The sequence below is a fragment of the Aulonocara sp. 'chitande type north' Nkhata Bay genome, linkage group LG3 (genome assembly GCF_057382095.1).
Source record: "Aulonocara sp. 'chitande type north' Nkhata Bay isolate Kocher_YH1m ecotype deep benthic linkage group LG3, A_spYH_male_GT1.1, whole genome shotgun sequence".
In the NCBI taxonomy this organism is placed as follows: Eukaryota; Metazoa; Chordata; class Actinopteri; order Cichliformes; family Cichlidae; genus Aulonocara; species Aulonocara sp. 'chitande type north' Nkhata Bay.
Genome location: NC_141346.1, coordinates 58,733,435 through 58,758,218, shown reverse-complemented (window position 1 = coordinate 58,758,218; position 24,784 = coordinate 58,733,435). Strand labels below are relative to the sequence as shown.

The window sequence follows — 24,784 nt, the reverse complement described above, 5'->3', positions numbered from 1 at the left end:
GATGTTGGACTGTGTTTTGGATGATGTGTGTATGTTTGTGTTGGACTGCTGTCTGTAAAGCAAACGCACATTTTGCTTTGGATTTCAGTGTCAGACAGACTTTAAGGTGGAATGAAGAGTTGGAGAGTTTCACAGTGAATTATCCAGTGGAGGATTTTTCTTCTTCTTTGAAGGTTTGAAATGTGAACATTGTTCTGCTGCAGTCAATGGACTAAACCAGAGAAGAAGAAAACAGACTTTACCATGAAGATCCTCAGTGTGGATCAGTATAATATCAGCCTGATGTCTGCAGTTTAGTGTCAGCACAACTTTCACATCATATTCATCTCAGCACAACTAAAACATGCTGACTGACCTCAGAGTTTCAAGTCCACATCCTGGACTCTCCAGGAAACCACACAGATGCTTCACTCCTGAATCCTGCAGCTTGTTGTTGCAGCTCAGGTCCAGCTCTCTCAGATGGGAGGGGTTGGACTTCAGTGCTGCTGCCAGATAATCACAGCTGATCTCTGACAAACCACAGTCCATCAATCTGTATAATGAATGAAAGATGTAAGTTTATTAGACAAAGTGTAAGCTTGAAATCATTCAGTGTTTCATCATCTGTTCAGAGCTGAAGAAGGTTCAGAATGTAGAAGTTTAGAAAATGGAAACTCCAAACAGCTGAAGCCAACAGGAAGCAGCTTCAAACAAACACAACAAGAGAAAAAACTCTGAATGTTTCACATTAAAGTCGTACATTTATCATAAAAACAGAACAAAGACTTGAAAAAGTCGTGTTTTTCCTTCCAGGAACCACAAGGCTTCACTTTTAAAGGTGAAGTGTGAAAGAAATGGACATATTTGAAGTCCAACACCTTTTTCCAGTCACATTATTAAAGCAGACAAACTACAAGCTCATTTTCATTCCAACAAGTCATCTTCTGACCTGGACTAACAACACTGGTCTCTATGTGCAGCTGGCTGTGAGAGCAGTGCTCAGGGAGCGTCTACAAAGTGCAACACTGAAAGAACATCACACACTCATTTGCTTCCAGCTCTTTCACACAAACATCTACTGTCATTATTGTCACCAAACTCTGTGGATCCTTTATTGCAAATTCAAATGGGATCAAATGGTCAGACAAAAGAGGGTTATGAGGAAATATGATGAAATGTTGTGTATTAGCAGCAAGTTATTGAATCATTTTCCTCAGAAACCAAACAAAATGATTGACAAACATGTTTTTACAAACTCAGTGTTGGACTTGGATCAGCAGGATAAGCTGATGTTTAAAGGCATTTGAGTCTCGCTGTATGAGAGTCCAGTTATTACTCAATATTTATGGATGATGTTCTTTCAGTGTTGCACTTTGCAGACGCTCCCTGAGCCTCACAGCCAGCTGCACATGGACCAGCTGACATTACTCAGCATTAGAGGCGGGTGTAAAAAAATGGATTTTCCTATTTAAATGGTTTTAATTTGAATAAAGCGATGTTGATTCATTCAATCCTGAATCGATTTTTAATATAAATGTATTTTGCCAGAATCTCAGGTTAAAGCTCCCAAATGTATTTCAACAACAAGCAAACAGATAAAACAGTAAATGAGAGCAGCTAAACACACAAAGATGGAAACACAGAGCGTGGATCGTTCACTCGACGGCACGTACACGGACACGCCGTCGAGGCTGAAAGTGGACAGCTCACAGATCCTGAAGCTGCAGGTTTCATCTGTCTCCAAGCAAAACTGACTGAACCAGCAGCAAAAGAAGATCCAAACTACGCTTTACGTTTGATGAACATCGTCATGAATTCTCTCTGACTTTGACGTTTACTTCCTGCACAGCTCTCTCTCTCTCAGTGTACTTCAAGAACAGTTTACCTTCAAAAATCTGTATCAGTATAATATCAGCCTGATGTCTGCAGTTTAGTGTCAGCACAACTTTCACATCATATTCATCTCAGCACAACTAAAACATGCTGACTGACCTCAGAGTTTCAAGTCCACATCCTGGACTCTCCAGGAAACCACACAGATGCTTCACTCCTGAATCCTGCAGCTTGTTGTTGCAGCTCAGGTCCAGCTGTCTCAGATGGGAGGGGTTGGACTTCAGTGCTGCTGCCAGATAATCACAGCTGATCTCTGACAAACCACAGTCCCTCAATCTGTATAGAGAATGAAAGATGTAGTGTGAGCTTGAAATCATTCAATGTTTCATCATCTGTTCAGAGCTGAAGAAGGTTCAGAATGTAGAAGTTTAGAAAATGGAAACTCCAAACAGCTGAAGCCAACAGGAAGCAGCTTCAAACAAACACAACAAGAGAAAAAACTCTGAATGTTTCACATTAAAGTCGTACATCCATCCATCCATCCATCCATCCATTTTCATCCGCTTTATCCGAGGCCGGGTCGCGGGGGCAGCAGCCTAAGCAAAGAGGCCCAGACCTCCCTCTCCCCAGCCACCTCCTCCAGCTTATCCGGGGGAATACCAAGGCGTTCCCAGGCCAGCCGAGAGATATAATCTCTCCAGCGTGTCCTGGGTCTGCCCCGGGGCCTCCTCCCGGTGGGACATGCCTCGAACACCTCACCCAGGAGGCGCCCAGGGGGCATCCTTGTCAGATGCCCGAACCACCTCAGCTGACTCCTTTCGATGTGGAGCAGCAGCGGCTCTACTCTGAGCCCCTCCCGGATGGCCGAACTTCTCACCCTATCTCTAAGGGAGAGGCCAGCCACCCTTCGGAGGAAGCTCATTTCTGCCGCTTGTATCCGCGATCTCGTTCTTTCGGTCACTACCCACAGCTCGTGGCCATAGGTGAGGGTAGGGACGTAGATCGACCGGTAAATTGAGAGCTTCGCTTTTACACTCAGCTCCCTCTTCACCACGACGGACCGGTGCAGCGTCCGCATTACTGCAGCTGCAGCCCCAATCCGTCTGTCAATCTCCGGCTCCCTTCTCCCATCACTCGCGAACAAGACCCCGAGATACTTGAACTCCTCCACTTGGGGCAGGAACTCATCCCCGACCCGGAGTGGGCACTCCACCTTTTTCCGGCTGAGAACCATGGCCTCAGATTTGGAGGTGCTGATCCTCATTCCCGCTGCTTCACACTCGGCTGCGAACCGCTCCAGTGCGAGCTGGAGGCCCTCACCCGATGAAGCCAACAGAACCACATCATCCGCAAAAATCAGAGATGAGATTCTGAGGCCACCAAAGCGAAAGCCCTCCGCCCCTTGGCTGCGCCTAGAAATCCTGTCCATAAAAATTATGAACAGAACCGGAGACAAAGGGCAGCCCTGGCGGAGCCCATCACCCACCTGGAACGAGTCCGACTTATTGCCGGCAATGCGAACCAAGCTCTTGCAACGGTTGTATAGGGATCGAATGGCCCGTAGCAATGGGCCAGACACCCCATACTCCCGCAGCACCTCCCACAGGACACCCCGAGGGACACGGTCGAATGCCTTCTCCAAGTCCACAAAACACATGTAGACTGGTTGGGCAAACTCCCATGCACCCTCAAGTATCCTCGAGAGGATAAAGAGCTGGTCCAGTGTTCCGCGACCAGGACGAAAACCGCATTGTTCCTCCTGTATCCGAGGTTCAACTAACGGACGCACTCTCCTTTCCAGCACCCTGGTATAGACTTTCCCAGGGAGGCTGAGGAGTGTGATCCCCCTGTAGTTGGAACACACCCTCCGGTCCCCCTTCTTAAAGATGGGGACCACCACCCCGGTCTGCCAGTCCACAGGTACTGCCCCTGATCTCCACGCAACATTGCAAAGGCGTGTCAACCAGGACAGCCCTACAACGTCCAGAGCCTTCAGGAACTCGGGGCGGACCTCATCAACACCAGGTGCTCTGCCACCAAGGAGTTGTTTAACTGCCTCAGTGACCTCGCCCCCGGAAATTGGCGGGTCATTCCCCTCATCCCCAGACTCTGCTTCCTCCTCGGAAGACGTGTCAGTGGGATTAAGGAGGTCCTCGAAGTATTCCTTCCACCGCCTGACAATTTTCTCAGTCGACGTCAACAGCGCTCCGCCAGCACTATACACAGTGCAGGTAGAGCACTGTGTATAGTCGTACATTTATCAAAAAAACAGGACAAAGACTTGGAAAAAGTCGTGTTTTTCCTTCCAGGAACCACAAGGCTTCACTTTTAAAGGTGAAGTGTGAAAGAAATGGACATATTTGAAGTCCAACACCTTTTTCCAGTCACATTATTAAAGCAGACAAACTACAAGCTCATTTTCATTCCAACAAGTCATCTTCTGACCTGGACTAACAACACTGGTCTCTATGTGCAGCTGGCTGTGAGACCAGTGCTCAGGGACCGTCTACAAAGTGCAACACTGAAAGAACATCACACACTAATTTGCTTCCATCATCCAACCTGAAGAGGAAACAGAGACGCCTCCCCTTCAAAGTAAAAGCTGCTCCTTTTGGACACAGTATCAAAGAAAGTCTACAGTATAACATAGAAAAGACAGAACAAAGTTTTGGTTGTTTTTAAATTGTGCAGAAATGAAACTACACTAAGCTCAATTATGTGACAGACATTTTATCCCATGTCAGTTTGGCCTCATCCTGGGCCGGATTATCCAGCACACACTCTGACCACAGGCCCAGGGGCCACGCACAGCTGGGCTCCATCCAAGAGACAGGAAACAAACCAACACAATAATAAAAAGCACCATGTGATCTTCTTACATCTTCAAGACAAACATAGTAAAAACATGAGCATATTTGTTTCCTGATAAAATGATGTGACAGGTAGAACAGAGCAAAGTGGTGGTGTTACAGCCTTTCTCCCCTCTGCTGCCGAGGCTGTTAGTCTCTCCCAAACTCAGCTACAGGACTTCCAAATGAATGAAAGCAGCAGAAGTGGCTTTACAAATGAAAGAGGAAGAGGAGAAGAAGAGGAGAGGGAGGCCACCCTGACCATCACTCCTGCTGAAAACATCACACTTCCATTAAAGTTGGTGAGGAAATGTTGAGCAGGATGAGCTGCTGGCTAATCTGGAGGCTGTAGCAGCAGCTCACAGTCACAGTGGATTTCCACTCATGAAAAAGCTCTGGCTGTTTCATTTCTCATCTCATATCAGAGACTTTAATGCTTCACTGAAGCTGTACTGTGATGCTTCCATATTCCAGTGAGGCCTCCATAATGATTTCAGCTGTTCTGTACACACACTGTGTGCCCTGTATGGCTCAAAGTCTCTGCAGCCTGTTTTTATCTGCTATCATCAGATCTTCATCATCCTCATTCACATCCCTCACACACTCTACAGCCTCATCAGCACTGACTTCATCTTCACTGACTGATGGAGAACAACATGAACCTGTGGAGGCTGAAACACTGTCCTGTCAAACATCTCCCCGTCACCACTCCACTTCTGTCAGCCTTTAAATGAACCCTGCTCAAGTCTGTCACTTCTGTTTGGAGCCAAAAGGAAAAACTCTTGTTCAGTCGTTTGGAAAGACAACATTTCTGAAAGCACTCAAACTTCTTCACATTTGTCTTCAGACACATCCTGAACATTTAGGAACTAAAGAAAGTTTCAAACATCAATCAAAGACCTGAAATATAGAAAAACAACTACAACAGCCGCAGTCAGTGAACTCACCTCAGAATCTCCAATCGACAGTTTGGACTCTCCAGTCCAGCACACAGAAGCTTCACACCTGAATCCTGGAGGCCATCATTCCAACTGATGTCCAGCTGTGTCAGATGGGAGGGGCTGGACTTCAGAGCTGAGGCCACAACTTCACAGTGAGTCTCTGAGAGTAGACACTGAGTCAGTCTGTGATGATAGAAAATATAAAATGTGTTATTATAAAAGCAGAAAATCTGCATTATAAACACAGACTGAATGTATATGAAGACAAAACAGAGTGAGGTCATAATCTGATGAATCTGCTCTTCACATCTGTGCTTCAGCTCCTCTTACTGTGTTTGACATGACACAACGATTGAGTCTCTCTCAGACCTGCAGACTTTTAATGAGAATCTTTGTTTGGCTTTAATCTGCATATGAAGGAGGAAGATGGTGTCACATTTAGGCTTCCATAATGTCCACAGTCTGTCACTGAGATCTGATCCAGAGTCAGAGTGAAGACACACATTTGGACTGTTTCCTGTTTTGACTCCAGAACATTTTGAATGAGTTCAGCTCAGTGAAGAGTTCCAGCTGGAAAGATGATCTCTGTTTGCTACCTGCTGTCAGGTACGACTGTTCACGTCCACACGCAGGAAAAACCTGCTGACTGTTACCAAACGGAGCAGAAATCTCATCACTGGACAATAATGATGAATGAACTCAGAGCTGCTGATATCAGATCTGATTTCAGGGGAACTAAACACAGAAATGATTGGCTCATTTGAGCTTTCTGAGCCATTATCTGCTGCTGTGTCGCTAGTTGGCAGAAAATGATTTGTATTCCTGTTTAGGGCTTCAGTGTTTATGAGTCCAGATCCAGGTGACAGCAAGTCAAAATGATGTTACCTGTCTGTGTCCAGCAGCAGCCTGTATTCACTTTGAATATTGTTCTAACCTGACATGGATCAGTTTGTCTTTGATTGGTTTGTAAATGTCACTGTTTCCATTGGACCTGAGTGACGGTACAAAGACAGAGAGGGAGAGAAAGGAGAGAGAGGATGGAGACAGCAAAGAGAGAGCAAACACAAACAGGTGAGAGTGGACAGGTGACCAAGGTCAGCAACCAATCAGAGAGCTTCTGTTTGACCCACAGTCACTGATGATGACTGCACATAACCAAGCAGTGTGTTACTCTGATATCAAATATGGATCCTGCTCTTATAATAATGATCATCAGATGATATTATTGTGTTATTTTGTAGCTGAATACGATGTTTGTGTGATTATCAGTGAAAGAAGCAGTGAGGAGAACAATGTTCTGGACATTTTCCAGTCTGGTTTCCGCAAATTGCACTCCACTGAAACCGCTTTGCTTAAAGTGTCTAGTGACATTCTGATGGCAGCAGACTCTGGAGAGTACACTGTTCTGGTTATGTTGGATCTCAGCTCTGCTTTTGATACTGTTGATCACAGCATCATGATAAATAGGCTGAAGGACTTGTTTGGGATTACTGGCGTTGTTTTAAAATGGTTTATGTCATATCTATCTGAGAGATCCTTTACTGTCTGTATAAATCATGTGCTGTCGGAAACATCAGTTCTGTCTTCTGGGGTACCTCAAGGATCTGTTTTAGGTCCTATTCTCTTTTTGCTGTATATCCTCCCTCTAGGCCACATTATCAGATGTTACAATAACATTTCTTATCATCTCTATGCTGATGACATTCAGTTGTACTGTTCTTTCAAAGCTTCTGAGTTGTATAAATTGTCTTGTTTAAATAATTGTCTGTCAGAAATCAAACAATGGTTAAATGACAATTTCCTTCAGTTAAATGCAGATAAAACAGAAACTTTGATTATTGCACCTGATCACATGCTCTCAGAAATTAGGCAGCATATCAGTTTTTTAGACCCTTCATTTCAGTCGAGTCTCAGAAACTTAGGTGTTATATTTGACAGTTCGATGTCTCTTGAGAAACACTCTAAACAACTTGTCCGGAACTGTTTTTATCATCTAAGAAACATTTCTAAACTCAGGCTACTGGTGTCAAAGGCAGAACTTGAGATGATTATTCATGCTTTTATCTCTTCTCGTTTGGATTATTGTAACGGTCTTTTTACGTGTCTTAACAAATCAGCTCTGGATCGCCTTCAGGCTGTACAGAATGCAGCGGCAAGACTTTTAACTGGTACAAACAAGAGGTCACACATTACTCCAGTTTTGGCTTCTCTTCATTGGTTGCCTGTAAATTTTAGGGTTCATTTTAAAATTTTAGTTGTAACTTTTAGAGCTCTGCATGGTGAAGCTCCCCAGTATATCTCTGACCTGTTGAAACCTCATGCTTCATCCCGATCACTTAGGTCTTCAGGTCAGAGGCTACTGGTGGTCCCACGTACTAGGTTTAAAACACGTGGGGATCGGGCTTTTCAGGCACTGGCACCTAGGCTGTGGAACTCTCCGCCGTTGTCTTTACTACTGTGTCTAGACTCTACTGACTCCTTTAAAAAGCAGCTGAAGACATTTTTATACAAACGGGCTTTTAATTGATTTAATTAATTTTAACTTGTATGTCTGATCTTACTGTAAAGCACTTTGTGATTTTTATCTGTGAAATGTGCTGTATAAATACATTTTACTTACTTACTTACTTACTTACTAGGATGGAGAGAGAGAGAGGACAGAGGGTGAAGTTAGAAACACTAAAAGGATTTTTCATGGATTTCATGGATGATTTGAGTGATTTCCAGCAGGACACTTAAACATGTCAGTGGACGTCCTAAAGAACATATTCACTGATATGAAACGTGTCATTGAACAGGATTAATATCAGTGGAAACATGGTGGAAACAGCTGTGACTGCATGGATGTGACACACTTCAAATCTGGTCTCCACTCTTGGATTTGGGATCCATGGAGCTGCTGCTGAGTCTGTACAATAAAGGAATGGTGTGGAAGGTTGCAGCGTACGGACACAAACACTTTGTGGTTACAATCTGATTTTATTTTCAAAATTAAACTACCAACCTACACTGATCAATGATGTTAATGATCACATCTGGACTCACCCAGCCTTTCTGCAGCTCCTCACAGCTGGAATCAGTCTCTGTCGTCCCCGCTCTGATGTTTTGTACTTCTGCAGGTCCAACTCATCCAGAACCTCCTCTGACATCTGCAGCATGAAGGCCAGAGCTGAGCACTGGATCTCAGAGAGTTTCTTCTCTGATCTGTTCTCTGACTTCAGGAACTCTTGGATCTCCTGAAATAATGAGAGGTGGTTCATCTCCATCAGACAGTGGAAGATGTTGATGCTTCTGTCAGGAGAGATTTCATCACTGTTCATCTCCTTCAGGTTGTTGATGACTCTCTGGATGGTTCCTGGACTGATCTCTGTCTGACCCAGCAGACCTACTAAGAGTCTCTGGTTGGACTCCAGACAGAGGCCATGAAGGAAGCGAACAAACAGGTCCAGGTGGCCATTTTTACTCTGGAGGGATTTCTCCATGGCTCTCCTCAGAAATACATCAAGTGATTGGAGATCTTTGTCATCAAAAACACTGAAAATCATCTTGGTGAAAGATTCTGATTTTAGAAACATCTTCAGCACCTCTATCTTCCTGTTGGTGAAACAGTGGAACATGTAGACAGCAGCCAGAAACTCCTGAATGCTCAGATGAACAAAGCAGTAGACTGGTTTCTGGAAGATCACACACTCTCTTTTGAAGATCTCTGTACAAACTCCTGAGTACACCGAGGCCTCTGTCACATCCAGACCACACTGCTCCAGGTCTTCTTGGTAGAACATGATGTTTCCTTTCTCCAGATGTTCAAACGCCAGCCTCCCCAGCTTCAGAAGAACTTTCCTATCAGCCTCCGTCAGCTCCTGTGGACTCGTCTCATGTCCCTCATGGTACTTGTTCTTCTTCCTCTTTGTCTGAACCAGCAGGAAGTGTGAGTACATGTCAGTCAGGGTCTTGGGCAGCTCTCCTCTCTGCTCTGTAGTCAACATGTGCTCCAGAACTGTAGCAGTGATCCAGCAGAAGACTGGGATACTACACATGATGTGGAGGCTCCTGGATGTCTTCATGTGGGAGATGATTCTGCTGGACAGCTCTTCATCACTGAATCTCCTCCTGAAGTACTCCTCCTTCTGGGCGTCAGTGAAGCCTCGTACTTCTGTTAGCCTGTCAACACATGTAGGAGGGATCTGATTGGCTGCTGCGGGTCGGGAAGTTATCCAGACGAGAGCCGAGGGAAGCAGATTCCCCTGGATGAGGTTTGTCAGCAGCTGGCTGACTGATGACTTCTGTGTGACATCAGACAGCAGCTTCCTGTTGGTGAAATCCAATGAAAGTCTGCTTTCATCCAGGCCGTCAAAGATGAACAAAAGCTGAGAGACAGCCAGCTTCTCTGCTGTGACCTTCTGTAATGTTGGATGGAAAACATGGAGCAGCTCCAGAAGACTGTACTGCTCATCTCTGATCAGGTTCAGCTCCCTGAATGAAAGCAGAACCACCACACTGACATGTTGGTTCTCCAAGCCCTCTGCCCAGTCCAGAGTGAACTTCTGCACTGAGAAGGTTTTTCCAACACCAGCCACGCCGTTGGTCAGAACCACTCTGATGGGTCTCTGTTGGTCAGGTAAGGCTTTAAAGATGTCCTGGCACCTGATTGGAGCGTCATGGAGGGCGTCCATCTTGGAAGCTGTCTCCAGCTGCCTCACCTCATGTTGGGTATGAACCTCTTCACTCTGTCCCTCTGTGATGTAGAGCTCAGTGTAGATCCTGTTGAGGAGGGTTCTACTTCCTGTTTCATCACTTCCTTCAGTCACACGTTCACATCTCCTCCTCAGACTGATCTTATGTTCATCTAAAACCTCCTGCAGACCAACATCTGCTGAAAGAAAGAAAAACAATGAGACTAAAGAGAAAGAAAACTCTTCAATGTCTGAACAACACAAGAAGTGCAGTTTTCAGAAATGAGTCCATCAGCAGACAGATGTTCAGTCTTACTTTGTACACAGCTGCTCTGACTGGCTGTCTGCAGTCCAGCTCTGCTTCTGGATCTTTCTCCACACTGTGCAGAAGCTCTGATGGTGACACAGAAAAGTCACAGTGGAGATACTTCTGTCCACCTTTGATTAGACTCATTATAAAAAGGAAACAAAGTTTGAACACAGTCATGTTTCCAGTTCACTGACTTACATTTATTCCATGGACACTCACTCTAACCTGAACCACAGCTACAACCCAACATTGTTGAGGCCTCATCTCCTCCTTTCCTGACTGTAGAGGTTAAATATGCAACAACCAACAAATAAAAGAATTTGGTTCATTTCAAAGAAATTCACACGGTGACCAAGTAAAGTAACCGTAGTAAAGGAGACAACATCCCGTTGATGGTGGGATTATTTGAAAGATTTGCTTTAGTCACGTCACCAAATGCAGTTGAACCACCCGTGGATCCATGTTTGACCATTCTACCACTCTGAGCTCTGCTTTTTAATCATTTTACTATTATCATCATTCATTTATTCATTCTTTGGAGGGGGGCTATTTCCTAATGCCGCCCTAATAAGCTGATGTTCAAGGGGAAATATAACAGAAACTCTTTCAGTGTTATTCATTAATAAATTAACAGATAAACTGTGAAGAAGAAAAAAACTGAGATTTAAAGGAGAGAGTGAGAAACTTGATCATCCATCCTCATAATACATGTTTATCAGTATCTGCTGTGACCATACTGCAGTAATAACTACAAGTCTACATTTCTGTGACTGTTGATCAATCACAGCAGGAATCTGAGCTCATCTCTGCACACAGAGCAGCTTCAGCTCTGGGATAAACTGCTCGCTTCACGTCCTTCTCAGCTCACAGACACTCATCCTGATATTTTCCTTTAACATTTGATGGTATAATTCATCTGAGTTTACACTTTATCTGCATAAATACAGAAAAACAGACCCAAACACCAGAAACCATCAGTTTCACCATGTAGAATATATTGTTGTTTCCTTGCTTTTAATTCAGAGAAAAACTCTGATTTGGATTTTCTCTGTTCTCTTTGCCACAGCCCATCCCAGCAGCAGCTGAAGCAGCTGACTGTCACAACACTGAATAACACTTTAGGAGGAATTTCAGAGGTCAGTAAAGCTCCAGTTTCAACATCAGTTAATTAATCATAGGTCATCATAAATGTGAACCTGGCTGGCACACATGTTAATGTTAGCCATTTAAATATTAGCAGTTAGCTGAGGCCACAAGAAGAAGAGGCCCTAGAAGAACAATGGATGATAAGATTAGATTTTCAAGACTGGGCAGAGACGTGTTTTCCTTTACTGTCTCTTACAGAGGAGGGAGCAGATACCAGACGAGGTCACGGAGGTACGGGGAGGATTCGCAGCAGACAGCAAGACTGCCACGTCCATGCGAGAGAGCGATGGCTACGATAATCTCTGTTTTTGTCTCCCTATATAATGTTGTACTGTGTGAGGGTTATCCTCTCTGTGAACCAGATGCTTGATTTCACACAGAGGTCCACCAACTGAATTTGATCAGTTATGGAACGATTTACCTCGACAGGCTCCTTCACTCGCTGCTTTTAAACCTCCTTTAAAACACACTTTTACTCCCTGACCTTTGACCCAGTGTGACATGTTGACTCACTACCTCAGACAGCTTAAAAATAGTCTTTTTGTTTTTTGGTGCTGCCTAAAAGAACCGTAAAATATCTGTCCTATATACAGTTATGTTCATATATTTTTGTGCTACATCAGGAAACTCAAAAACATAGTTTTTAATTTTTTAATCCTTATTTTTAAAACTGTTTTTGTCATTTTTCTTCTCCCATTGCATCAAAATCATTATTTACACTGAATAAATGAGTCAGCAGCTCTCTTACATTGTTGCTGCAGGTTCATTACTGAACCTTAGAGGTTCTCCTTTGGACCGGTCACTCCTCACAGACACACAGCTGGATGCTGCAGATCCTGCTCCATCCTCTTCCTCCATCTTCTTGATGTCAGGGTGGAGTTAGTCTGAGAGGTAAACACACACACTCAGAGGTGCTGTTGTACTGGAAGCATCACACTGACGGGTTTCTAAAGTTCTCATTGATCATTTCATGGAGTTTCTGTGGTAAACACTGTCCTGTGACGTATGTGTTATGGTGAGGGTCATGAGGGCTAACCAGCCCCACTCCTTACTCCTCATATTTCAGCCTGAAGCACAATAACAGCCTAAACCTAACCAGGAGGCTGTAACCTCAAAGGGACTTCATGGTTAGAAATAAAGGTTCAATGAAATGAAGCAGATCATAAAAACATGAGTTCCAACTTTAAAAGAAGCATCCACACGATGACGGCACAGCAGAGGAGCACTTTCTCTAACACACTGATTCAGTTCCACTGACACAAGGACACACACAGGAAGGCACACACACACAAGCCTTTATAAGAAACAACACAATCATCTGCGCTTGACTTGTCAATCCAAGTCCTTAGCCCATGAGCCCGCGGTATCAGACCACAGATATTCCCTTACTTTGAAAAAATAACGCCAGTTTTCAGAACAGACCTGATGTTTATGCTACAGCCTGTTTGCCAATATAATCAATAGGGCTGGGTATCGTCACTGATTTCTAGAATCGATTCAATTCCGATTCACAAGGTCCCGAATCGATTCGATCCACGATTCGATTTAATTCGATTCGATTCGATTTAAATCTGGGAAATTTTGACAGTCAGAGATATAATTCAGATCAGGACATTTACATATTTTTGTATCTATAAAAAGGAAGCTGACACTCTCAAGACTTTATCCAAGGTGTGAGCATCACAGCAGATGCCTTTGTGTCAAAGTAGCTGAAGATAAAACACAAAAAAACATGTAGGTGATTTTCCTGGCCTGGGATTTTATAAAAATATTCTGCAGTACATCAAAAACGAAAGAAAACCATTAATTAATCAACATTACCTCTGACGTTACAGCGGTTTTATTAGAGACATGGCTAAGCATTTTGCATTTTGAATAATTTTAAAAAGTTTCAATTTGTTCAGTATTGAACAGCAGAAATGAGGTTTTCTTTTCGGAAGAATGTAAAAGGGGAAAAAACAGCGGCCGACAGCGCTGTAAACAACAGTAGACTTGTGCGTAACAAGCAAGCGAATAATGAAGAAAGCGAAACTGTTCGAGAGAGAGGGGGGGGGGGGAGAGGGGGAGGGAGAGAGGGAGAGAGAGAGAGCTGCGCATCGCAATGGAAGCAAAACAGTAAAAGAGTGAATTCATGACGATGTTTATGTGAAGCGTTTGGATCTTCTTTTGCTGCTGATTCGGTCAATATTGTTTGGAGAGAGATCAAACTAACAGCTTTAGAATCAGCGCATAAAGGGCGTGAACACAAAGCGCGGACCCGGATCAGCGAGCTGTCGGCTTTCAGCCCCGACTGTGAGAAAGGCGACATCTAACTGATTCTGATCCGCGGGTCGCGCTGTGTGTTTAAGTCTATGTGCAGAATCCCTGTACCTGCTCTCATTTACTGTTTGGTGGTTCTTGAAATTTTGTGAGATGTCACCAGAGATTCTGGCATTTCGGACAAAATAAATTTATATTAAAAAATCGATTCAGGATTTTAATGAATCGATTTTACGTTATCCAAGCCAGAATCGATTTTAATCGATGAATCGATTATAAAAACCCACCCCTAATAATCAATATCAGATATCAGAGCAACAGAAACCTCGGTGATCAGGACGCTGGGACTGAGAACAGGAAGTGGCTCAAACGTCACAGTTTCATAACGTCACCCTGAACTCCACTCACGGAGTTTCTGTCGCCATTGTAGTTTTTAAAGTCCCGTGATAAAGGCGGGTCTTTCTGTGAATCCGCACGCTCATTGGCTAATAGCTCGAGATTGACACATCGTTATCCAATGAGCGTGCGGGAACTTCCGACATAAAGTTGTTTCCTTTGAAAAACCAAAGTCTGATTATTTTTGCCTCCACTGACGGAGCCTGTTGTTCCCGCCACAGAGACACAGTAATGTCAGAGCGGTGTTAACACTCACCCTGCCTCAGCACAGCTCTCACTCTCCTCCTGCTCTCTCACACTAAACGGAGGCTCAGCTAAACTCACTTCCTCTCTACTTACAGGAAACCAGCGCTCAGAGGAGCCGACCGGCCTCACATTTCACCCACAGACACGAACAGCGTGGAATTATTTTATGTCATAAGAAGAAACATATTCATGTTAACACTCACCTGCCTCAGCTCCACCTTCCTCCTCCTGCTGCTCTGAACGGAGGCTCAATACTTTCACTTTCACTGCTGCTCCCTAAACACAGAGGATGCTGGGACTTGTAGTTGTTTCCTTCCGGTGCGGTCTTCCTCTTTGTTTGTTTGTGTTTGTGTTCAAGATATTTCGATCATGTAAACATAGGGTTGCCAACTCCATGAGAAATAAATAAGGGACACCTCGTGGCCAGGGCCGGGCGACCCAGTTGTCTTCACCCTTCCCAGTGTGGTGAATTTTTTAGCTCTTTTATTGTGTGTGAAATTATTTTTTAACCATTTGACTTGAATTTGATTTAAGCAGATGCATATTCTTTGTGACATGAACACATGAAAATCATTTAGCCATTTATTTTTAGCTCAAAATGACAACATTAACACAGTAAAACAGGTCTCTTTCTTAAGCAGAAGCCTGTCATGCTTAACTTTTGAGAATAAAAGTAAATCTTTCTTTAAAAGAACTCTGTCCTGCTTAACTTAAAATTATATAAATTAATAGAAAACAATAGAAAGAAAAATATTCTTGTAACAGTGCACATTTAGTGCATTTAGTACAATTGGCTTCAGTAGAGGCATTATTTCAGCTTTTGCTCCCGTTTGTAAACCCGCTTGAGTACGCATCATAACTCATCATCATTATTCATGTATTACTTTTATGTATTAGTCATCTATTTGTTGTAATCATCTATCCTTGCAGTTGTTTATTACACAAAATAAATTATATTATCACACTTCTGGCCACATAGCGCTGATATTCACTGCACATGCCCATATTAACCTTAACCAGAGGGTTTAAAAAAAGAGACAGTGTTTACATACCATATCTGTTTCTGCCGTGGCCTGGTGGACAAAAAATTGGTTTAGGGTTCCCCGAGCTTTCACGTCCCTCATGTTCTTCATGTGCCTACCACTAGAAGCATGCCTATGGAAAAAGTGCACCGGCACACAGTGCAGTGCGCTTTATATGTGTTATCGTGCACTTTTCCAGCCAGGTGTTTTCCTTTTCCCATTCCTCCCTGTACTTTTGCAGCCTTTTTTTTCTTTCTCTGAGGGGAACAAACATTGCTCGCTCGTGAGCGTGTCGCCACAGCCGCTCACACTGCTCACACGCAAACACGTAAACGTCGGTGAAAAAGACGGTGCAGCACGGTAGTGCAGCGTGTGATCTGGACACAAGCGATGGAGGCACAACTTGTAGAACTTTGAAAAGCTCATCCGAGCCTTTTCGATGTGGCATCACAAAATTATCACGACCACAACAACCGTGAAAATAGTTGGATTTACACTGCTGCTCAATCACAGCTGCCTGATCAATGTTTTTCATTAGCAATTTAGCAAAGTTGATGGTGGTGGTGTGTCTGTGTGAGAGAAAGACAGAGAGAGAGAGCGACAGATTTTCTGTTATAACCTTCATTATATGGAGGCACAGTGTGCGCACTCAGGTCGCATCAGAGCATCGGGCGGTATAGTGTGAGACCTGCATCGTGACCTACCAACTGCGAGCCAATCGTGCAGTTTGAAAATTGCAGTGTTTGCCCAGCTTTAGGTGTACTGTCGTCCAAGACTTGCAGCACAGCGTCGGCGTTTGTTTCCCTGTTGGCCAGGACTGGCCTGGGACAGAAAATCGGGCATTTTGACTAGAGACCGGCCCCCCAGGTATTAAAGCCATAAAGCCTTTGAATGAAAACAAACACTGTTGTGACAGTGATGTACAGTCTTGTTGGTATATGTATGATTTCTATACATTTTACATCAGATAAAAACTTTGGTTGTAAGATTCAGATAATTATTTAATAACAGTGAGACATTTTAAATGAGAATAAGAAAGAAAAATGGTCTGTATTTGTAAAGCGCTTTACTTGGTCCTAAGGACCCCAAAGCGCTTTACACTATACACAATCATCCACCCATTCACACACACATTCATACACTAGAAAAGTATTTCTTTGTGCCCCCCTTTCCCTGTTAATGCCCTACCTGGCCCCCTGGCAACACTTTGCTAGACCCGCCTGTTGTGGAAGGTTTCCATTTAAATAAAGCCTGCAGACGAGCGGTGAGCGGTAGCTAACATTCTTTAATCAAAACACACAGAGAACAGACAACCAAGCTTGATGGAGAGCCTACATGACCACGGGGCAGGGTCAGCAGAGTCTCCCTGAGCCTAGCATGGCTCTCAGTTAAATACCTTCTCCAGGAACAAAAGGCAGTACACAGCTGTTTCACACCTTAACACTAGAATTACTGAGCCTTTTTTTTCCCTGGTGCGAGTCCCTACTACTAGATTTACTAGCCCTGCGCAAATTTGCGTAAATTCCACTGGCACTGCGTTGTCTTTACAGTCCCTGGCACAGCAGCTGCAGCAGCTTCAGCAGCCTGCGTCTGTGCTAATATTTCCTTGTGCTACATGAATCGGCAACGAAGTTCCTGAGCTAGAAGACTCAGAAACAATCTTCTTTTGCCTGTCCACCCTGTACATGCCTTGTACAAAATGTAGGCATTCACCGCTAACAGGTCCAGCATATTGTAGAAAACCGCTACTGACCACCTGCATGTTGCTGCTCTTATGGAATACATCCGCACAAGTTGAGTAAGTTCACGCCAGACTTTATTCACCGTGCCCCATAACGGCGTTTTGCGCTGCAGCAGTCTGTGCGACAGTGACAGTGAAGTAAAGAAATTGTCTGTTGTGACGTTTCTCCCATCATCCAAAAACGGCTCCATCAGTTTCATGACCACGTTCTTGATCCCAAATTTGTCTGGCTTGGCTGCGATACACTGTGTGAATGGACAACGAACCTTGGTAGGGAACAGCTGTTCATCTATGGTCATGTGTTCTCCTGGAGTGAAACTCTTAGCACAGTTCTTGTTGAAGCGTGTCCAGATGTCGGAGATCGCCGCAAATTTATCTGTTTTCACCCGTTCTGCCCGCGTGTCCCTGTCATCAAATCGAAGGTGTTGCATAATTGAAATGAATCTATCTCGGGGCATTGTCTCTTTGATTACTGGCACCAGAAATCTTTCTGACCAGCAATCCACAATGGCACCAACAGGACACATGATTGCTCTTACAAACAGGATTGAAATGAATGCCATCAGTTCATGAACTGACAAATTCCAGTCCGGCTCTATTCTGTGGGCTTGATGGACCGTACACTCCCTGATGGTCTGCAGCATTCCCACGTCTAACAGGCAAAGGAAGCTTTGGAGCACACTTGTAATCTTGCGCTGTCGGAAGATAAACAAATAGAGAATGGTAAATTTACATGAACCTCACTCTAAATGGGTTTATATAAATATCATATCTACTATGGCAGTGACAAACCTTAGCAGACTCTGTGGGTCCAGCTTGCGCAGTGAAGCACGAACGATTTGCTACTGCACTGGGCATTGCAATGTCCTCCTCTACAGTGCCGTCTTTTGCCGTGTGGCTCTGGCTGGGCTTCCCAGTACCACGGGGCCTCTTCTGTGGAGGCATGTTGGGTTCTTGTTCCGTCTCCTTTTCAGATTCTTCTGAGGAGGTATCAGTGGCCTGCTGGACAAATGAAACCTCTCCTCCATCAGAATCTGCTTCGTCCATTTTCTGAAGCAAAGCCAAAGCCTGTTGCGCGGAGAGGTTCTTCCTGCGTGGCAGTGATACGGAGGCCATCCTGATGTGCGTTCTCAGAAATGCGAACAAGAAATGATTCTCCCGTCTGGGTCGGTCTGCTTTTATGCACAGCACTGTGCTGTAGTCAAGCAATGCCACTCCCTCACATACACAGTCACAATGGAACAATGGAAGATCTGTGCTGAGACTCAAGGAAGGTGTGAATGTGTGTCTTTTATATTTGCAGGTCAGTCAATGTGTGGGATATTTTGTATAGATACGGCAGGCATTTCTGAAAGTCGTAACACAGAGGTTTGGCCTGACTTGGATCTGAGCAACTCTGAGTGTGCAAATGCAAATGTGCCAGGCCTCAAGGATAATGGGTGGTTTGCACAACAAAAGCTGGAGGAGAAATGAGCTGACGACCTGTGGAAATCTCAGCAGGGGTGATTAACACCTCGGGACTTGCACCAGAAAATAAAAAAGCCAGTAATTCTAGGGGGTGTTGGGTTTAGGGAAGTTACGCAAATTTGTGCAGGTTTAGTAAATCTAGTGATAAATACGTGGTAGAAATCCCAAAAGGGTGATTCTGTTCACCTGGACGTAGCATTTTCAACGGGAGAAACGCCTCCTGAACTGAATTGTCTCAGTTGATGGCCATGCGGTTGGCCTCCTGAACTGTTTCTTTGGACTGTTTTTCCTCCTCTTCTGAGTTTTCCTTCCTGGAGCTCCAGCACCCACCCAGGTTTGGTGGAAATGTTCTAATTTTAAGAGTTTCATTGCAAAAGAATAAACTGCTGATGTCCGCAGAAGTTTTTAACTTTGGTTGAAAGGACAAACTATGAAAAATAATAGACCTTTGAGGATTTGAGCATATGGCAAACCTTATGCAAAGTTCCTCTTAATTGTAAAACACAAATCTGAGGATGTTGGAAGACATGTGTGAACCACACATGTCTTCCAGCTTTGTGGCATGTAGATGCTTTGTGGCATGTAGATGCTCCTTTTATTAATATTCCTAAGTCTGGAAGAATACTCATAAACACTGAGGTCCTGCTATGTGCCAATGTGTATCTGGGCCATTACTAAACAAAGATGTGAAGCAATGTTAATAATTGTTGGTAACTTTTTTTTCATTTCCAGGTTTCAGTTACTGCTGTTGATATGTTAAGAGTAAGAATAAGTTCAGATTCTCTTAAAGATAACAACACTAATATGTTAACAATTGTTGGACTTGTGGAGGTATTTTGAGAACCCTTATAAACATCTGAAGGAAAAATATTCTTTAATCATAGATGCAGACTCATGGAAAAAATATTGATTAATCGTTTTATTTGATTTTGTAGAGTTGGAACAAACAGATTGGATTCTCAAAATCAGTCAGTTTCTTGGGGTCTGAAGCAACAACAGAACAGGGCTCTGAATTTTTGGCAGAAGCCCTTTTTTTTCTTCTTTTTCTCCTTGATTTTAATGTTGTCAGACTTCTCTGAATTATTAGTAAAAGAGACAACTGGCTCAGACATGGATAGACATACAGAAGGGAGTTCCTCACTAGGAAGATCATCAGACGTTGCCAGACTTTCAGAAGCAGGCTCTTTAGTAGGAAGAACATCAGCCTTTGATGAACTTTCAATGAGAGGTTCTTTAGTAGGATGAACATCTGGAACATCTGACTTTGGCAGACTTCCACGAGCGGGTTCTCCAGTGGGAAGAATATCAGCCATTGTTGAACTTTCAAAAAGAGGTTCGGAAGTAGGAAGAACATCTGACTTCAGAACACTTTCCCAAGCAGGTTCTTGAGGTTCTTTAGGAGGAACAACATCTGGCTTCAGCAGATTTTTACAAGCAGGCTCTTTAGTCGGAAGAACATCAGCCTTTGTTGAACTTTCAAAAGGAGGTTCGGAAGTAAGAAGAACATCTGACTTTAGAACACGTTCAGGAGCAGGTTCGTGTGGTTCTTTAGTAGGAAGAACACCTGACTTCAGAACACTTTCACAAGCAGGTTCTTGTGGTTCTTTAGTAGGAACAACATCTGACTTCAGCAGATTTTCATGAGCAGGTTCTTTAGCTGGAAGAACATTGGCCTTTGTGGAACTTTCAAAAAGAGGTTCGGAAGTAGGAAGAACATCTGACTTCAGAACACGTTCACGATCAGGTCCTTTTGGTTCTTTAGTAGGAACAACATCTGACTTCAGCAGATTTTCATGAGCAGGTTCTTTAGCTGGAAGAACATCAGCCTTTGTTGAACTTTTGGAAGGAGGTTCGTGAGTGGAAAAAATATCAGCAATTCGTGAACTTTCAACTGGAGGTTGGGAAGTGGGAAGAACATCTGACTTCAGCAGACCTTCAGGATGAGGTTCTTTAGTTGGAAGAACATCAGACACTACTGGACTTTCACAAGGGGGCTGGAAGATCTGGCATATGCTCGTCTTTGCTACATCAGAAATTGCCCTGAGTAGTCCTGGTGCAAAGTTTGCAATGTGGCTCAGCAGAATCTTTTCTGAATATTTCTCTCTGACTTCAGACAGGATACTTTGCACCATGTCATCTCTGATGGACCTTGAGAAGATGGCCTGGTTTTCCGTTGTTAGGAGAGATTTGGACACTCGATCCAAAGTGGCCTTTGTCACACTGGTGGAGAGGATGCTCAATTTTTGGGAGGACATGTTCAGTAGGGGGTAAGAAGGAAGCTTCCAGAAGCCATGCAGGACACGGGGAACCACCTCTATCACCACGTCTGTTGCAGTGAACAGTTTGGAGGTTTGTGCGTCCTGCTGCCTCTCTTTAAGGAGGTCAATGTACTTCCTGACATTGCTGAGGAGCTTAGGTGTTCTGCAGAATAAAGTTATAAGAATGATCTTTTACACCTATTTAAAAAAATAACAGAAATTTTGAAATACTGTAGCTGGACTGTTAATGATTTTATGTCAGAGGTGACTCACTGAAATTTAGGAGGTATGGCCTCTGGAAATTCCAGCAGCATCCGGGCTTGAAACTCGATGTCCCTCATTTTATTTATTGTGTTCACTGCCCACACCTGAAACAGAAAGCATGTTTACATTGCAGTTTTGTTGAGAGGTTATGTGATTGTAGTAAAAAAAAAAAAAAAGATCTCCAAATGACTAAAACTCTTGTGAGTTTTCTAGTCTTACCAGTTTCAGAAGAGGTTTGGCTTCTGTTTCTTCCAAACCCTCCAATTCAAACTCCCAAAGTCTTCAAAAGAAAACAAAAGAGAGGTTTTCTCTCAGCATTTACACTTCAGCACAAACAGTTTCAGGTGTGAGGTGGATGGTCTGTAGGTGTCACAGTAACTCACTGCACGCTGACTGTCTCTTTGCTCCTCTCCACCAAAAGATCTCCCATATCTTCTGCAGTGAGGCTTGATGGTATTTGGTTTTCCTTCTGAAGTCTGAGGAATTCCATCATCATTGCAATCTAAAAATAAAAGGAGACATTTAATCAGCATCAGTCCCAGGTCTTCAGAAATCACCTGACATTTTATCTCAGTTTTGGTTTGGATGGATCTGGGTCTTACCTGAGCCCTGTAACCTGGTAGATACCAGCAGATCTCCACAGCTGTGTTATATATGGGTGTGTTGAACAGCACCTGTCAAAGAAATAAGAAATTACTCATTGTAACTTAAATTGATTCTCAGTTTGTCAGCTTTTTAAAACTACATCAAATTCTTCAAAAATGCAGTAAAAACAAAAAGTGTCACATACCCTGATGGGTTTGTAGATCCCTTTACTGGCTTCCATTAAAACGCTGCTGTTCTATCACAGTTGGGGAAGAGAAACTTTCCAAAACTCTTCAAAACTTGTGTAAGATCAAATGTAGATATGAAAATACTCCTGACTTGATGGTTTTTCTTGCACAGATGAGCTCTTTTTCAAGTCTGATGCAGATTTAAAAATACACAATTCTAAAACAGTCACCATGGAAACATTTGATCCCTGCTTTATGTCATTAAATTAAAAGAAAACACTCTATTTTACACTACATTACACTATATGTTGTTCATTATATAAGTAAATAAGGGTAGGCTACAGCCGTCCTTAGGTCACTCCTGTGAAAAGATGCATACAAACTGGTGAATCAGAAAAGAAAGAAAGCCAACCTGCAGCATTATGTCCTTTTATGTTATTTCAATTCACTTCAGTTTTATTGATACAGCACCAAATCACAACAACAGTCGGCTCAAGGTGCTTTACTTTGTAAGGTAGACTCTAAAATAATATACACAAGGAGAAAAACCCAACAATCATATGACCCCCTATGAGCAAGCACTTTGGCGACAGTGGAAAAAAACTCCCTTTTAACAGGGAGGAAGCGCCGGCAGTAACAGGCTCAGTGAGGGGCGGCCATCTGCCAGGAGTGGTTGGGGTGAGAGAACGAAGATGGGACAAGAGGCATGCTGTGGAAGAGAGACAGAGATTAATAACAAGTGTGATTCAATGCAGAGAGGTCTATTAACACATAGTGAGGGAGAAAGTCTCTGTCTGCTTTTCCTAATGCTGAGGTGAGGAGGACTATTAGCCAATATAAAGGCGACACTGGCGACCCGAGTGTGGAAACAAATGGTTTGCACAAGAAGCGGTCACTGAGCGATCAAAGCTTATTTACCACACATAAAAAATCAAGGCAGAGTAGAAGCGGGTGGATCGATTTTTAATGAATTTTAAAATTATGTTTGTTTTTCTTATTCTTGAAAAAAAGATCATTTACCCTCGCATTTGTTTCCCTTTTTATACACTACTACTTATGTGTTTTTTCTTATTTATGTCTATATTGTTTAGTTAAACAGATGACAGTTTTCCCCTTTTTACTACTTTTTGAACTCTGTGCTGATGTTTAAAGATTTTATTATTACTAAATAATGTTTTTAGCAATTAGGTGAAAATAAATACCAGATGAAACGATATTCTCTTCTGTTATCTTTTATTATTTGTTACTTGAATCAGTATCCGCGCTGCACACAATCAAAGTTATTTTCAAAACATGCAGAAACAGGTCTTGTTTTGTTAACAAAATGACAAACCATTGCATCGTTACAAACAAGGTTATCACTGTACATATTAATTAGTCTTGAATAAGACGCTCCTTTTTGGACATGATATAGAAAAAGCACACAGTGTTGTCCGCAGGTTACCGAAAAGTCCTTCTGAACCTGTCTCCCAGAATACAATATCCGAGCGGTGTTTTTAAAAGAAAAACTTTTATCTCGGGTGAAAACTTATCAGGTGAGTTACCGAAGCTGTCAAAAAAGTACCCTTGCTTGTCTTTTGTGATATTGATCGCCAACCAGTGCTTCCCAGGTAAGTCTGATGGATCTGTATTCACAATGCCCATGCATGGATATCTGATGGGCTTTGTTGGCAGCTGGTCACATGCTAAGACGCCTAGAAGATGAGCCCTGTTACTAATCCTTTTAACAATGCTGGTTAGTTCTATTGTATTCATTTTGAATGTTTAGTAGTCGTCCAGCAGCACTTGTCTCATATTAGATATTTGGATGACTGAATCAAATACAGAGTAACACACCAGGTTCATTGTTCGGGGTAGCGGATTTCTGAAACGGGTTTCCAGCCTCACGCTCCCTGTTTGAACTAATGATACGTTCCCTGAATGTCCTTCATCAGTTTTAAAATTAAATGGATTACGTGTAAAAGAACCAGGATAAGCTTCGTTATCCACGAAGGCGATGATGACAAATTTAGGCAACCTGCCCATAAATAAATTAGTTGATATTCTTGCCCCAGCAGGTGTGGAGAAGGTCTTTAAAGAAACTCTGCCTATGTGACACACTAATGTGTGGTCACATCAGGAGTAGTACTTGTTAAAAGAAAGAGAGACTTGTCACCGAAGTGAACCATGTGTAATGAGGTAGTTGCACCCCCCAGCCTCCGGGTGGCGCATTGTTCAGTGAGACAGAATAGCGAGGTCATAGGTCCTCCTCTCCAATATGGCAGAAGCGAGGCAAAGAGAAACTTCACCAGTCGTCTCTGTCTCATCATTTCCCTGTTTTGCAGGTTTGTAACCGGTAAAACTATAGTAAAACGGTTGTAAAATATTGATAAGAAACATAGCTAAATGTGGGGGTATAAATCAGCGGGTAAACGCTGTTATTGGTTACGTTTTATGAAGTAGAAGGACTGAAAAAATGCCAAAGCCCAGCCAGCCGCGGGCGCCATTTTGGTTTCCTTTCTTCACTTATTTCGGGTCGTTTAGCTGAATAAGCTCCTTGTTGTGTCCTGATATTGTGAATATGAATGTTAATCTGCTGTTGGCAGTGAAAAACGACTGTTTACTGGTTCTGAAAAGTGATTTTGAGA

General features: G+C 43.2%; 3 protein-coding genes across 3 annotated transcripts; all 3 read right to left on the bottom strand.

The window, feature by feature from the left end:
* Window positions 1-336: 336 nt before the first annotated feature.
* On the bottom strand, window positions 337-12,653 carry LOC147336321 (protein NLRC3-like). The gene is made up of 6 exons (XM_086285353.1): window positions 12,480-12,653; window positions 10,592-10,668; window positions 8,648-10,475; window positions 5,609-5,785; window positions 1,972-2,148; window positions 337-532 (listed from the first exon to the last, which is right to left on the bottom strand). Exons 1-6 carry the CDS (start codon window positions 12,587-12,589, stop codon window positions 337-339), a joined length of 2,565 nt encoding a protein of 854 aa, XP_086141479.1. The 5' UTR covers window positions 12,590-12,653.
* Window positions 12,654-17,265: 4,612 nt separating this feature from the next.
* Window positions 17,266-18,707, bottom strand: LOC147336320 (uncharacterized). Its single transcript, XM_086285340.1, has 2 exons — window positions 18,188-18,707; window positions 17,266-18,090 (listed from the first exon to the last, which is right to left on the bottom strand). Exons 1-2 carry the CDS (start codon window positions 18,509-18,511, stop codon window positions 17,266-17,268), a joined length of 1,149 nt encoding a protein of 382 aa, XP_086141466.1. The 5' UTR covers window positions 18,512-18,707.
* Window positions 18,708-19,806: 1,099 nt separating this feature from the next.
* Window positions 19,807-23,639, bottom strand: LOC147336319 (uncharacterized). Its single transcript, XM_086285364.1, has 6 exons — window positions 22,175-23,639; window positions 21,987-22,058; window positions 21,768-21,886; window positions 21,604-21,664; window positions 21,394-21,488; window positions 19,807-21,283 (listed from the first exon to the last, which is right to left on the bottom strand). Exons 1-6 carry the CDS (start codon window positions 22,208-22,210, stop codon window positions 19,828-19,830), a joined length of 1,839 nt encoding a protein of 612 aa, XP_086141490.1. The 5' UTR covers window positions 22,211-23,639; the 3' UTR covers window positions 19,807-19,827.
* Between the last annotated feature and the right edge of the window lie 1,145 nt (window positions 23,640-24,784).